At 52.3% G+C, this 15,231-nt stretch overlaps 1 protein-coding gene across 5 annotated transcripts in view; it reads left to right on the top strand.

Moving 5' to 3' along the window:
* NSD2 (nuclear receptor binding SET domain protein 2) overlaps nucleotides 1-15,231 on the top strand; it is a 58,558-nt gene that overhangs the window by 21,969 nt on the left and 21,358 nt on the right. For all 5 annotated transcript variants that reach the window (XM_087828572.1, XM_087828575.1, XM_087828581.1 and 2 more), the window contains 5 exons: nucleotides 4,859-5,025; nucleotides 5,690-6,169; nucleotides 10,138-10,282; nucleotides 12,343-12,461; nucleotides 14,552-14,633. In XM_087828572.1, the coding sequence (XP_087684698.1) occupies nucleotides 4,859-5,025; nucleotides 5,690-6,169; nucleotides 10,138-10,282; nucleotides 12,343-12,461; nucleotides 14,552-14,633 (993 nt within the window). The remainder of the gene's footprint in view (nucleotides 1-4,858; nucleotides 5,026-5,689; nucleotides 6,170-10,137; nucleotides 10,283-12,342; nucleotides 12,462-14,551; nucleotides 14,634-15,231) is intronic.

The raw sequence follows: 15,231 nt of genomic DNA, 5'->3' as shown, positions 1-15,231 counted from the left end.
GGAGGCTGGGCATCGGGACTCCCCGGTGTCAGCTGTTCTGCACCGGAACTCCCCAGGGCGAGGCACAGTCTTTTCTGCCATCAGCTGACGTCTGTGGCCATGCTGGGGACCGGGCCCCTGACAGCCTGCCCGGTCTTGGTGCCTGTTGACTTACCAGATTCTGCACTGGGGGCTGTCCTGCTGTCTCTGGCATGCTAGGTGGCACTGCTCTGCGCAAGGAGCCCCATTCTGAAAATTTACTTACGTGTTAAGTCCTTCACTGCAATGCTCAGGTTGTCCCAGATGGGACTGTTGGGTCCTTTTCAGCTGTGTCCTTAGGCGTCTCCACCAGCCCTGGGCACGTCCTTGCATGTGGCCCAACAAGATGTTCCAGGCTCATTTTGTACTTCGTTTGTCCCCTAAACCCCTGTCCTGGATTCGCTGTTTCTCAAAGGAAATGTAGGTGCTCTTAGTGGAGGGTGGTGTGTGGGAGCCCAGATCTGGGCCCTGCTGTGTTCATGGCTATAGGAGATGTGGCCCATTCCTGATTCTCCACTGCTTGGCATGCAGCACCTGATGGTGGGAGGAGGGGATGGAACATGGCATCGCCCTTTGGGCGTTGGATGTCCTGGTTGGGGAAGGACAGGGACATGAGGAGGGCCAGCTTCTACGCGCAGCTGGCTGAGCATGGGGTCTTGTGAAGCAGGCATTCCCCCTCGCCTACCCCTATCCCCACCCAAATCTTTTCCCTTTTTCTCTGCGCGCGCGCGTGTGTGTGTACTTGTTTACATTTATCATGCTTGGGATTGTGGCTGTGCTTGAATCTGGATCTCAGTGATGCCCTGAGGTTTAGAGTTGATGTTCAGAATGCGTGCAGAGGAGACAGCTTACAAGCTGCAGTCAGCCAGGTTCCTCTGAGAATCACAGTCAGTGGAAGTCTTACCGTGTTTCTATGATGTGGAGCAGCAGAACCTCTTGCCACGTCTCCCGGGGCAGGGTGGGGTGGGGTGTCTGGGTGGACCACAGCTTTGCCTTGGAAACATCAACGTGCACTTTAGGTTCCACTGTGAGTCCAGCGGATTCTGCTCCGTCAGGAGGCTCACGTCTCCCGGCACAGCTGCATCCTACTTGTCTTCTCTTTAGAAAATGGGTCTGGAATCAAGTGATTTTCTGTTGTGTAGATTTTTGTCGTCACTTTTTCTGTTTTATGGAATGGAACCCTCGTTGCTTTATTCCTAAACTCAGCATTTTCTAAAAATATTACAGGTAGTCTGGCCTTTTCAGTCCTGGGTTATTTGACGTTAACTTCTCCTTACTGACTTTTAATCTTTGCTTGTTCTGTCAGCTGCTAAGAGAGGTACATTACAATCTCTCACTGTGACAGTGGGCACGCCATTTTCTCCTTGCAGTTTTGTCAGTTTCTGCTTTACCTGTTCTGGGCTGGTGCTCTCCAGAGTCTGACCTAGGAAACCCAGGTGTGGGGATTCTACCCTTTGTTTCCCATGGGCTTCTGGCCTCATGTCCCTGCGACTGTCCCTGTGCTCTGCTCTTCTGTAGACACTTGGCTTGTCTGCATCTTTGTAGCTTCACTCCCTCCCCTACCTTCAGCTCTGAGGCAGCCTAGTCTCTTTGTGGGTCCATTCTGCAAACTTGAATGGCCGCTGTCAATTCAAAGGCTCCCAGAGTCCAGAGAAAGATGGGCTCAGGCTAGCCAGGGGGGTCGGGGCCACCTGGAGTCCAGTGGGCCGTGACGGAGGAAAGGCATCCAGTGCCAAGTCAGGTACCTGGGCCTGGGGTGGAGCCACGTTCTGCTGGGAGGTGTGCAGGTTGGGGAGTCAATGACACGCACTTTCATACCAGCAGCTGTGATTGGTGAACGTAAGAAATTGGCACAGGAAGGAAGATTACTTATAAATGGTGGTAAGACAGCTGGTGAATTATGTGGTAAAATAAAACAAATGACTTACTCACCTTTCAACCTGCACCAAAATAAGTTTCATGTGGATTAAAGAAACCCATAAAAAATAGGAGCTGGGTTACATTGTTACCAAATTTCTAGGCAGGAAATAACTTAAAAAATGTTAACATTTATTTTGCAAACTTCGGATCTGACTGACTACCATATTCTCTTTGCTTTTTCCACCTGATGTGAGGAGCATTTTCTGTGTCACTAACTGTTCATTAAACTGATGTAAGTTCATATTATTTCATCATACACACTGTACAGATTCTCTTCGTCAGGCAAGTGCTCTGCCATGTGTCTGCGTTCACGGTCATGACCAGGGAAAGCCCTTTCAGAATATTAAAGTAATGGAAGAGCCCTGGCGGGTAGCTCAGTTGGTTGGAACACCGTACACGAAAAGGTCGCGGGTTCAGTTCCTGGCTGGGGTACATACCTAGGTTGTGGGTTCAGTCCCCAGTCCTGGCGTGTAGGGGAGGCAGCCGATGGGTGTTTCTCTCTCACATCAATGTTTCTCTCTCTCTTTCTCAAATCAATAGAAACATATCCCTGAGTAAATTAAAAAAATGTAATGGAAGAAGTCACAAGTCACCTGGCATATTTTTGAGTCTTAGCCGATTTAAAATCAAAGAAGCACACACACTTATGAACATATCAAGTTGTTCTGAGAGGCCAATAGTGAAAACCGTTCCCTCCACTCCCAGGACTTAATTACTCTTAATTCTTTCGATATTTTCTTTTAGTTTTAACTGCTATTTTTTTATTTATGATTTGGACATTTTCTGTTGACTTTCTGTGGAAAATGAAAGTTGATCTCTTCAGTCATTTCCTATTTCTTCCCTCCCACTCTCCTATATAATTATCTCATGGGTTTTATCAAACCGTAAGTGCTTACGTAATTTTGACTATGTACATATCACTCAGAAAAACCATGTTGTGTGCTGCAATTGTATTTTTCTTATGCAACCTTTTGTTTTTCCTGGAGTTAATTACTGACTTTCTTTTCAAGTCATACACTTTGCTGTCCATACAGCCTTAACTTTTTTCTTTAAATATATCTTTATTGATTTCAGAGAGAGAAAAGTAGAGGGAGAGAGAGATAGAAACATCAATGATGAGAGAGTCATTGATCAAGCCCACAACCTGGGCATGGGCCCTGACCAGGAATCAAACCCCAATTGCCTGAATCCTAGGTCAACGCTCAACCACTGAGCCACGCCTGGAGAGGCTGCCTTAATTTTTTTCAAGTGTCTCTGTCCTTAAAACCTGTCCTGTTACATAGTGCGTTTCTCCTACTGGAAAAAAGATGATGACCTGTATTTGATTCCTATTTCCATTTCTGCTCTTCAGATCTCATCTTTCAGCCTCTTTCCTTGCTGCCCAGGTCCCCTGGGTGTGGAAGACCCCTCTCATCTTTCGTCCCCTTTCCGCTTTGCCTGTGCTGCTGACACTCTCAGCCTTGGGGTTCCCTGATCTCAGACACAAGACGCCCTCTGTGTCAGGCGTTGTTTTCTGCAGTTCCACATGGTCTCGTTCTTGGTCAGTTTCCCTGTTTTGGTGGAGTACTTTTTTGGTTTGAACGGAGGTGCATTGGAGTCCGTGGTTCAGAGGACATGACATCTCAGTCCTCCTGCCTGATGGGTGGGTTTCATTGGGTATAGGATTGTGTGTTGAGAATAGTTTTTCTCAGAACCATTTCCTACTAGCGTCCAGCATTGCTCTTGAAGTACCTCGTCACTCCACTTGTCACTCCGTGAACGTGGAAGCTGCCCTCCCCCCGCCTGAATGTCACAGAGAGGTGCCCCTGCATGGGTGTTGGGTGAGGCTCTTGGGGATGTGTTAGCTGTAAGACTGTTCTTGTTCCTCCCTCCTGAAGGCGATTGTTGGGCGTCGTGCCCCCTCGACTGGTCCTGTGGTTTGTTGTGGGAGCAGGTCCTTCTTTTTCCTGGGAGATTTCTTAACTCACCTTCCAAGCTTTCTTACTGAATTGTACTTTCATGTTGTACTTTAAAATTTTCTAGTAGCTCTTTCTTCCCTTTTCATAGCAAACGAGGGTGTTTCCGTCAGGTCTATCTCCTGGCTATGTCTGTGGCCCTGCAGGGACTGTGTGGTGGCTCGTGTGTGAGGGGCAGTGCTCCGAGCAGCCTGCGGCCCATGTGTATTGGGTGGGGGGAGGAGGCTGTTAGCTTATTAGAGGGTTTGGCTGCCTGTTGGCTGCTTCATCCGGGGATCTCCAACAGCGTCCTTTGATTTCTGGTGGCCAGCGTTCTGTATGAAGGAACAAGGACTGGCATTTCCCCACCGGAGACCCCTTTCTCCCTCCCCACTGGTGCAGAGATCTGACTTAGCACTCACTTTCAACCTCGTTCCGCCTCAGCCCAGTCTGGCATCCCCTCTCTTCGGCTTTGGGGCTGCCCTGGAGGGTGTGGCTCACGCCTCTCTGCTGAGAGCAACAGCAGTGGACATCTGCAGGGTTACTCCGTGGCCTCTGGCTGCCCTCGGAGGACACTGGTGTACACTCTGAGCTCTGGAGTGAGTGGCCAGCAAGTCTGCCAGCCAGTAGAAGGTGGGCCTGGGCTTTTTACCCAGGTCGTCTGACCCAGCCTGCGCCCCTTCACTGCTGTTTAGTCCCGTCTCTGTCCAGTGGTCCTTTTGGGATGTCGTCTCTTGTCTTGTTCACTTGGTATCTTTAAGTGGATCTGGAAAGGAGGAGGTGAAGGTCACTTGGGCAGCTTTCTTCCCAGGCAGCTTTGAGCCTTGCCTGGGTGCCCCTCCCCGGCCCGAGCGGTGGGTGAAGGTAGATCCTGCTCAGGCAACACAGCCCCAGGCAGAGTGGCTCCACATCCGTGCTAGTCACAGATTCCCTAATGTCATCCTGGATTCCAGCCCTTAGCTTCTAACATTTTATTTTAAAACCAGGTCAGAAAAAGAGTGCACGCCAGTACCACGTCCAGTTCTTCGGTGACGCCCCAGAGAGAGCGTGGATATTTGAGAAGAGCCTGGCGGCCTTCGAGGGAGAAGGGCAGTTCGAGAGGCTGTGCCAGGAGAGCGCCAGGCTGGCACCCACTAAGGCAGAGAAGATCAAGGTGGCAGATGCTCCTCCGGGACTGACCTGGTTCTGAACTTCGGGTGGCTGAGGCAGTGGGACAGCCCCTTGTGCCTGATGCTGGTTACGTTTGCCCGAGGAGGCTGTTCGTTTGGTATTACAAAATACAGCACGCCTCCTTTACTCAGTGGATGATTTCCGGAGACAACTTGTACTATAATTACTTTCCTTTATGGAGAGATAAGTACATAACATGTGCATTTACGTTGGGTAAACGTGATTAAAGTTTATTTCTAGTATAAAGAAACAGTTATTATGTTGGGCTGAGCTTTGTGAAACCTTCAAGCTGTTTTTTTTGTTTTTTTTAAAATATATCTTTATTGATTTCAGAGAGAGAAAGGAAGAGGGAGAGAGAAATAGAAACATCAATGATGAGAGAGTTGTCATTGATCGGCTGCCTCCTGCATGCCCCCGACTGGGGATCGAGCCCGCAACCAGGGCGTGTACCCTGACCGGGAATCAAACCATGAACTCCTGGATCCTAGGTCAATGCTCAACCACTGAGCCATGCCCGGCTGGGCCAAGCTAACTGGTTTTTATAGTTTTTTATTTCTAAGTTTATCTGAAATGGTAAAAGTATCCTTTGAAGTGGCTGCTGTTATGTTCTTATAGTGAAGCTGACAGTGTCTGTGTTTTGTTTCCAGCTGCTGAAACCTATTTCAGGGAAGCTGAGGGCGCAGTGGGAGACGGGTCTCCTCCAGGCTGAGGCCGCAGCAGCCATGCCCATTGAGGAGCGGAAGGCCAAGTTCACCTTCCTCTACGTGGGGGACCAGCTCCGCCTGAATCCGCATGTGGCCAGGGAGGCAGGCCTCACTGTGGAGGCACCGGGGGCAGCACTGGGGCCCGTAGGGGTCCCCGGAGGAGCTGCTGGAGATGGGTCCTGGAGAGAGGAGGGTGTCCCAGTCAAGAGAAGGCAGAGAGCCAAGCTGTGTGGCTCTGCTGAAAGCCGGGATGGCGGCCCTGAGACAGGGAGGGTGACACCTCCCACAGTGGCTGAGGCTGATGCCAGGAGAGGAGTGGGGTCACCCCCCGGGAGGAAGAAGGTTGCAGCCTCCACTCCTCGGAGCAGGAAGGGCGATGCTGCATCCCAGTTCCTGGTCTTCTGTCAGCGGCACCGAGACGAGGTGGGTGCTGCGCCGGTCGTGGTATCCTCACTGGGGCATGTGTGTGTCTGAGGAGCTGCCCTCCCGGGAGGAGCTGCCTGTCTCTCCGCATTTCTGCAGTCTCTCCCGCGCCTTGTGTGGATTTCAGACCTGACAAGTAACCGTTGTTGGGGAGCAGTCACTTCGACTCCTGCATTACTAGAATGTTCCACCACCTGTGGAGGAGAAGGTGCAGGGACAGCAGGATGTGGCTCTTGCCGGGCTGCCCTTGGCTGGAACTTGGCGTAGTGCTCAGCTTGGGCCCTGGGTGAGCGTCTCCCTGAGGGGCTGTGCTGAAGCTGCGTTTGGGGTATGTTTGTATTTACAGACCCATGTGCCCACGGGCACTATGTCTGCTGAGCCCCTGTTCCCCTGAGAGAGAGAGACATAGATTTGTTCTTCCACTTACTGATGCATCCATTGGTTGATTCTTGTATGTGCCCTGACGGGGGATTGAACCTGCAACGATGCTGTAACCAACTGAGCTGCCCCACCAGGGCTATTTCCATATTTAAAAAGACAGCAGTATATCAGCAGTGAAAACATTTGAGTAGTTTCTTATTCATTTTCATGGGGTGCACGATCTGTTACTGTGTCTTGAGGGCTGGTTCGGTTGTACAGAACTGAGGGGTTAGGCCCCCGGTTTTGGTTTTGTTCACTGTTGCAATGGTGGGGAGTGGGGTTGGGCTTTTCTCAGGAATGCAAAGGGGGGTGTAATGTTTGAAAATCTATTACTGTAATTTATTCTGTCACAGGTTAAATGGTTATCCTGATAGATGGAGAAAAGGCATATGATAAAATTCACTGCTCTTTGATACATACAACCCCGTATCAGAAGGGAACTGTCTTAATTTGTCCAGGGGTTTCTTTTTTTTTTTTAAATATATCTTTATTGATTTCAGAGAGAGGAAAGGAGAGGGAGAGAGAGAGCTAGAAACATCAATGATGAGAGAGTCATTGATGGGCTGCAGCCCGCAACCCGGGCATGTGCCCTTACCAGGAATCGAACCCTGATTGCCTGGATCCTAGGCCGACGCATAACCGCTGAGCCACGCCTGGCCGGGCTGTCCAGGGGTTTCTATCCGAAACGTTAAGCAACCCAGGCTCAGGGCAGCACTGGGAGAACGTTGTCATTTGGGGAGAGGGGAGAGTTTCCTAAGCCAAACGTCACATCCCATGAAGGTGCCCGTTAGAGTGCAGTCAGGTGTGCCTGGACACCACAAGCACCGGGAGAGGGCTCTGCGTGCAGAGCTCACACAGTCCCCGAGGAAGGGGGGCTGTGAGAGTGGCGACTGACAACAGGGCCTGGGTGTCCACGAGGAGGTGCTGCTCAGCCTCGCCACCACCGGCCTGTCACAGTCATGACAACGCAGGGCTTCAGCCTCCAGGGGATTCTGCACACCAGAGCCCTTCCGCTCCACGCGCCCTCCAGAGCATGTTGTGCACGCTTTGCTGTTGGTGTCACACTAAAGGGGCACAGGGCGAACTGAGTCCTGCTTTAGGATGGATGCCCTGACCACCACCCTTCATGCTGGCCTCTGGGGCATGAAGCCCAGGCCCATCCCCAGCAGGGTCTGGTGCTGGCTGGTTTGAGGAATTGTTATCAGAAAAGCAGGACTGCTGGGGTGTTCTCCCAATGCTTCAGTTACTGTTGTGAGTTTGAGCCGGTTCTATAATAATTCATCCTAAACTTGAGTTGAGGCAGCTGTTCCCAGAGTCCACCCTGTGGAGCAGCCTGGGTCTTTCTAGTTCTCTCTGGGAGTGGAGGCACGTTACATCCAAGGGTATTAGTATTTGCTACCAATTGTTGAACCAGTGGCCAGCCCTGGGGGACGGATCTGGGAAGCGCCTCTCTGCCTCCGGGCCCCTCCTTCACTAGCGTCCCTCAGTAGAAGACGGTGAATCTTGCTGGGGTCAGCTTCCGACTTCCTTCTTGCAAATGAAGACGTGTCTTGTGTTTCTAGAAAGGGGTCGGTTCCTGGTTAGCACTGTTTGTGTGAGTCTGTCCAGCAGGCTTGGCTCTCCCACGCTTGAGAGTGTTTTTTTGTTTTTTAATCCTCCCCTGAGAATATGTTCATTGGTTTTTGGGGGGGACAGGACATCGATGTGAGAGAGAAACACAGATCAGTTGCCTCCTGTTTCACCCCGACTGGGATTGAGTCTGCAGCCTTTGGTGTGCAGGGTGACACTCCAGCCGCCTCAGCCACCAGCCAAGGCTCACAAGTGTGTTCTTTTATGTCCCTGGAACACAGTTGACGATGGGGGTGGGTGGGGGTGCCCATGAGAATCCAGAAACCTCTCCAGGCTGCAGGGTCAGCAGCAGTTTTTACTCAGTTTTCGGTTTGGAAGGGCCTTTCCCACCTTCCTGATCCTGATGTTCCCAGGTGCCCTGGAACTGAAGCTGTGCATTCTGCCTGTTTTAAGTGGACGTTTGTGTGCGCTACCTGTTGTTGTGTAACACCTCACCTCGAAACATAGTGCCTTAAAATAGCCACATCTCACAGTGTCCACGGGTCAGGAATGGGGGAGCTGCCTCAGGGTTTCCCGTGAGGTCACAGTAGGGTGTCCACTGCCACCTGACCAGGTGGAGGATCTTCCCAGGTGCCTTCCTTGTCACCTGCAAGCGGTCTGTGCAAGGCTGCCGGAGTCCCTGTGCCTTCAATTGGAAGGGCCTCCGGCATCAAGGTCTCCTGGTGGTGGCCCTGCCGTGCACTGCAGGTGAGAACAGCCACAGATGGTGCTGTGGACCCCAATCCTTGAGTTCCCTGTTGTGTTTCTGTGCTGTGAACAGAGTGACTTTCCTGAGCATCCAAGAGTGAAACATGGTCTTAGTTCATGGCCATCTAGCAGCAGTGCTGGGCCAGGCTTGGCCTGAGAGTCAGGGTTTGTTGACCTCTGCGCCCCGCTGTTAATGGTGCTCAAACTTGATGCCCACTGGAAACCCACAGGGAACCTTCAACAAGCTGGCACCAGGCCCAGGACTGAATTAGACGTGGGCAGGACCTGGACCTTCCAGGTTTGGAGACTCCTCAGGTTGCTGCAGTGTTCAGACAAGGCTGAGGCCCGGGGGTCAGACTTGAGGGCACTGTGAGTCTCCCGGAGACTTTGAGGAAACTGGAAGGTCTGGGTAGCCTGAGAGTCTGCATTTTTAGGTGCTGCCTGGGTGCTGATGCCACACCCCTGAGGTGGCTGCGCTGTGTTTGGCTGTGCTGTGAAGTCTGCTGCCTGCGCTGAGATGGGTGGGGCTCAGGGTGTGCCCTTCTCACCCACCTTTAAGCCATCTGTCCAGAACAGCTCCCTGAAGGTGTGGGGCAGGTGCTCCAGCCAACAGGACGCCAGGCCCAGACCTCACTCCTGTGTTCTGGGGCCTGCATTTCCATGGGACTTTTCCTAAACTGACTTTTCAACATAGCCTGGAAAATTGTAGCTCCCTAATAATGTAACAATTCTGGAAAGTGTATCATTTCCTGTGTTCACATCACACAGTGAATCATTGGCTCCAGCCTTGTTTTCACTTGTGTCGTCATCAATTAAGAGTTCTCACTGGCTCTGGCCAGTTCCGCTCCGTGGCCAGAGCGTCAGCCCATGGACTGAAGGGTCCCAGGTTGGATTCTGGCCAAGGGCACGTATCTCGGCTGCAGGCTCGATCCTTGGCCCTGGTCAGAGCCTGAGTGGGAAGCAACCAATAGATGTGTCTCTCTCACATCGATGTTTCTCTTTTTCCCCCTTCCACTGTCTCTGAAAAGCAATAGAAAAAATATCATCGCATGAGGATATATATATAAATAAAGGAGTCCTTTTTGGAGCTTTTGTGGGGCAGTTCGTGACACGGGAATGAAGAGGCCCCGTTAGTTCTAAGGGGCTGTCTGTGCATTGGGTTTTGTGCAGAGCAAAACCCAGGTGAGTTCTCGGTGCTTGGCCCCCTCACCACGCCTTCCCTGTGCTCACAGGTGGTGGCCGAGCACCCAGACGCCTCTGGGGAGGAGATCGAAGAGCTGCTGGGATCCCAATGGAACATGCTCAACGAGAAGCAGAAATCCCGCTACAACACCAAGTTTGCTGTTCGTGCCACGTCCCCGTTCGAGGATGACTCTGGTAAACCCTTAGGTGTGGTGCATGCAGTGTGGCCAGCAGGGCACAGTCCAGGGACGGAAGAGTAGCACCCGTTCCCCAGCTCTGACCCACGGTACTGAGCTGACCACCAGAGCGCATGTGGTCACAGTGAGGCACCTCTGCCCCCTGCGTGTCCTCCTTCGTGTCCCAGGAGCTGCTCCCTGCAGCCTCACTGGCCTGCGGATCCCTTGCGTGTCTGCCCGAGTGGAGGGGCTTTCTTGGCCTGTTTGCTGGAGAGCTCACAGGGCAGGGACAGTGGCTGTGAGCTGACCTTACCTCTGGGTGCCTGGCTCTTCTTCCTTGGCCTCAGGTTAGAAAAGGCTTCACTGTGCTCTGGAAACGTGTGTGGCCCTGTCGTCTGTGTGCTTAGACACACGTGGTAACTGACATTTTCGTGTAAAAATAAGGGGGATGTATTGGGTGTCAGTTTAAAATACAGGAAAATTCTGTCTCAGGTTTGTCCTGGGAGAGTTGGCGAGGCGAGTGTAAATGTGCCAGGACCCCCCCAGGAGGAGGCCAGGACCCAAGTAATGCAGCTACTGTGTGTGTGCCTTTGTGGCGAGCGCGGCTGTGGTCCCTTTGCACGCGCATGCCTCCCACCTTGATTTATGGGCCTTTCTAGATCTCCACGTTAGCATCTCATATATCAGTGTTGAATTTGGTCCATTTGTTCAGTGTTTGCTGCAAACACTGTGATTTAGAGTCGTGAGGCCACTTAGGACCTCTGTGCTTCAAGAGGCAGGAGTCCAGGCTGACTCCCTCAGGACGCCAGGTCTAGAGCGTGTCCCTGGGTGAGCCGAGTTTCCCTGGAAAGTGAGTGTGAGCGAATGTGGTTGTGTCACATTGGGTCGTTTTGGACTGTCACTGGTACTGAGCAGGCTGAGGGGAAGGCGAGTTTCCACCCTGTGTACATCAGGGGTGTGCCCTCCTAGATGCCCTTTGCCTCCCTTCAGAGACCCTGTTTCTGACCACCAGGACCAGAGTCCTGTCCGTGGTGTCCACGTCCCTTGGTCTTAGTGTCAGGAATTCAGACAGAGCCACGTGGCTATTTCTGTAAGAAACAGTGGTTGCCTCGTTCATAAAGGGGTCTTTATGTGCAGGGAGGGGAGGCGCCGGAGTTGGCTGAGGTGTCTGTAGCCTAGTGAGCACCTGCTGATGGGCAGTGCAGACGGAGCTGGTCTCACAGGGCTGAGCAGGTCCCATTGCCCACCGCTCTGCAGGCCTCTTCCTGGGTGGCCTTGGGGCAGCCCGCTGGGCTGTGGCCAGGAGCAGGGTTCCGAGAGGCCACTCAGCAGGCTGGCTGTCAGCAGTCTGGCCTGACCAGTTGTGAGGCCAGCACTCTGTCTCGGCCCTGGGCACAGCTGGATACCACGGACCGCCAGTGTGCTCTGTTCCACCCGGGAGTCAGGCCCTCCTGGGTGATGTTAGATGAGTCCAGGAATAAACCCTGTTCCTCTGAAGTGCTTGTGCAAATGGAAGGGTGGGTTTGTGCTAAAGTAAATACTGGTGTGTCCAAGTTAACCATCTCTCTAGAGTCTGCACTCCAGTTCTCTGTCTGGGCACCAAGGTGTGGGGTTGGCTGGTTGTCCTGGCAGTGCCTGCCATGAGGCGGATCGCAGACAGCCCTGGACTTGCAGATGCAAGCAGATGTTGCTACTCAGGGTGCTTCTCTAAGGAGATGTATAAAACGTAGCAAGTTGAGTATTTTTTACAGCTCAGCTTAAATTCCACTAGTCTTTGATGTTAGTAGGTAAAGATTTTTTTTAAAAATACTGGACTGTATTTAAATTTAATGCTATATAGTACATTAAAACATATAGTGAATACCACTCTAACCTCTAGATTAGGCAAGGGTTTTTCAGAATTTGATGTTTCCGGAAACACAGTCCCTTGCAGGTCACAAAATGCAGAGGTTGGATCTGTAACGTTCGGCCCTGGAGTGGGGACCACAGGAGACGCTCGGGCTGGGTTTCCACATGAGAGCCCGCGGTGCTCACTGCGGTGGTGCAGTGTTCACAGAAGTTTCCCGTCCCCATTCCTAGGTAACTTAAATGGGAAAAAAAGAGCCCACCCGAAGAGGACACAGGACCCTAGAGAAGACACGGAAGTTGAGGACACGCCCAGGAAAAGACTCAGGACAGACAAGCACAGTCTTCGGAAGGTAATTACGTCCGTTTGCCTGGCGGGGGTGGGGGAGCACGTGCCATGTGACCCTGAGTCCCTGAGGTACCGGCCGGATGAGGAGCCGGCACCTTTGCAGAGGCTGCTGCGGGGAGCAGCTCTTTCCTGCCAGGACTTCAACGCAACTCCTGGTGTTGGCTGTCAGAGTAAAACACACAAACCCTTTGAACAACACTTGACGTTTAGATCCTAGCGATCACGTAGTAAAAGGACCCTTGTCTGGGGCCTGGGAGTGGGAGTGATGTCGCAGCATCAGCCTCCATGAGAGTCAGGCCTGTGGTCTGCTTCCATAGAGGGTGGAGAGCCCTTGGAGGCACTGAGTGGGTTCATGAACTTGTTCAGTGTCTCCGTAACTTCTGGTGTCTGAGGACAACCCGAGTGGGCTGCGCAGGCCTGTTCGATGCGACAGAGATGGCCACCGCGTGGGTGCCAAGGCGGTAGCCCACACCTCACAGTTGTAGCATATTCCAGCTTGCGTCAGGGCAGTGTTTGCCCCGTGCCTGCAGGAGAGGGGCTTGGCCTAGTCCCCGTGGCCAGGGAAGTGCAGGGTCGGTGCTGCCTGCAGTGCTCACACTGAGGGAAGGCAGGCCCTCTTGGCACTTTGTTGGCACAGGCCATTCCTCTGAGCATCATGAATGGGAAGCTTCAGTAGACAGGCCTCTCCCTGGTCTGTGCTCAGTGGTGGCGCAGACAGGCATGGTTTGTGACTGGGCAGGGCACCAGACTGATTATTACTGACGAACATTAGGAAGTTGCTTCTTTTATTGTTCTAGTCTGTTTTGAAGACTGGAAAATAAATGTCTTGTTGCTGATGTGTACACAGTGGCCACCATGTCATCGTCTTTTTTAAAGCCATCTTTGCGGCTCAGGAACAGGCTGGCCCTGCTGTGTTCCCAGCCCACACGCAGTTCTTGGGGCACCTGCCAGGTGGCGTGAGTGCCTGAGCCCTGCAGTGAGCTGAGGAAGCACCGCTCAGTCCTTTGGGGCTACTGCTGGCAGCCTGTGCTGACCATTGCTTTGAAGTATTGATATAAATGATTTACCTAAAAAACAGCTCAGACATTGAAATCTCACTATTTGCATTGAGTGGCTGGGTAGACATGTTTCCTAGTAGCTCAGGAAGCTGCACATGATACACTGGGGTGTCTGCTCTGGTTTGGCTTCCAGACTATGTCCCTCGAGTGTGCCAGCCACCACCACCCCAGGTACGGCACAGCCTTGTCCCCAGGCCTGGGCAGCAGGACTTGGGTGCAGTACTGGGACTCAGCCTCTGGGTGGCAGGGTGGCCGTGAGGCCTTCACTGAGGTGCCCCGGGGGTTATTTTAAGTTACACCATTTCCACTCTGAGCGCTGGATGGAGTCTCCTGGTGCCTATGTTTCCCCCTATTCCTGGCTGTGAAATACGCTTCGTTGTGAACCGTGTGTGTGGTTTGTGTGGGGCTTGCCTGCAAGTGCGGCATCCTCAGTATACGAGTGTGTGGGGATATTGCTGACGACTTAACCTGGCGCCACTTTAACAGCCCTGGAGAAGGTCCTTTCATTTTTAAAAAAATATATATTTTTATTGATTTTAGAGAGAGGAAGGGAGAGGAGGGAAAGAGAGAGAGAAACATTAATGATGAGAGTCATTGATCGGCTGCCTCCTGCATGCCCCCAACTGGGGATCAAGCCCGCAACCCGGGCCTGTGCCCTAACAAGGAACTGAACCAGCATCTCCTGGATCCTAGGTTGATGCTCAACTGCTGAGCCACGCAGGCCAGGCTGTAGAAGGTCCTTTCTGCTCACCCACACGCCACTCGAACCCAGGGGAGTTTTGGCAGTGTGTTGGAAGCATCCACTGGTGAAGTCAGCTTGGCGAGGCCCTAGCAGTGTGATAGTGGCGGGTGCTGAGCAGGGCTCTGCTCCGATGGAGGTGTGAGGCGGGGCTGCTGGTGACCTGCGGAACACACTTCCCAGGGAAGAGGTGTCTGTCGCACAACTTTGCAGCAAACTGTGCCAGTCCACCTTAGGAGGGTTTTTTCCCTTCTTTTTTTCCTTACTCTCCCCCCCCCCTTTTTTTTTAAATAACAGAGGGAGACCATTGCTGACAAAACATCCCGAACAGGTTCCTGCAAGGCCATGGAGGTGGTGTCCTCCCTGAAGAGCCAGGCAGGTAATGTGGCCATGCCTCCTGTGGGCTCTGGCAGGTGCCCTGGGCTGGGGGCGGGGACAGGACATCCTGAGTCAGTCCTGGCAGGATGTGGCCGGAGGCTGGGCTGGGGAGGGACTGGGAGTCTTCAGGGGAATCAGATCCACGGTGAGGCTGGCCAGGTGCCGGGGAGGCCCTATGCATGTGAAAAGCAAACCCTTTTGATGATCAGTGTTTTAAGGACTCAGCTAGGTTTTATTGACGTTACGTTTCTGACTTTTGCGTGGCCATATTGTTTTCAAAGCAAAATTGTGCTAGAGAAGTGATTCAAACCAGAGCTGTCGGGTCTCCCACACGATGTGATCCTCCATGTGTGTGTGAGCGGACATCAGAGATGACTTGAAACGAATTTAAAACATTTGTGCAAAGTAACTGCCGGAACAGGGAAAGGTGGACGGACTCATCAGTCATCTTCTGATGGGTCTGTGTGGTTTATATAAAAGTTTTATTGAATGATTGATTGATTTTAGAGAGAGGAACTGGAAGAGAAAGATTTGTTGTTCCACTTATTGATGCATCCATTGGCTGCTGCTTGTATGTGTTCTGACCAGGGTCCAACCCA

This window comes from Miniopterus natalensis, chromosome 1 (assembly GCF_054644295.1).
Source record: "Miniopterus natalensis isolate mMinNat1 chromosome 1, mMinNat1.hap1, whole genome shotgun sequence".
In the NCBI taxonomy this organism is placed as follows: Eukaryota; Metazoa; Chordata; class Mammalia; order Chiroptera; family Miniopteridae; genus Miniopterus; species Miniopterus natalensis.
Note: the sequence above shows the minus strand (reverse complement) of the source record. Positions and strands in the feature narration are given on the sequence as shown.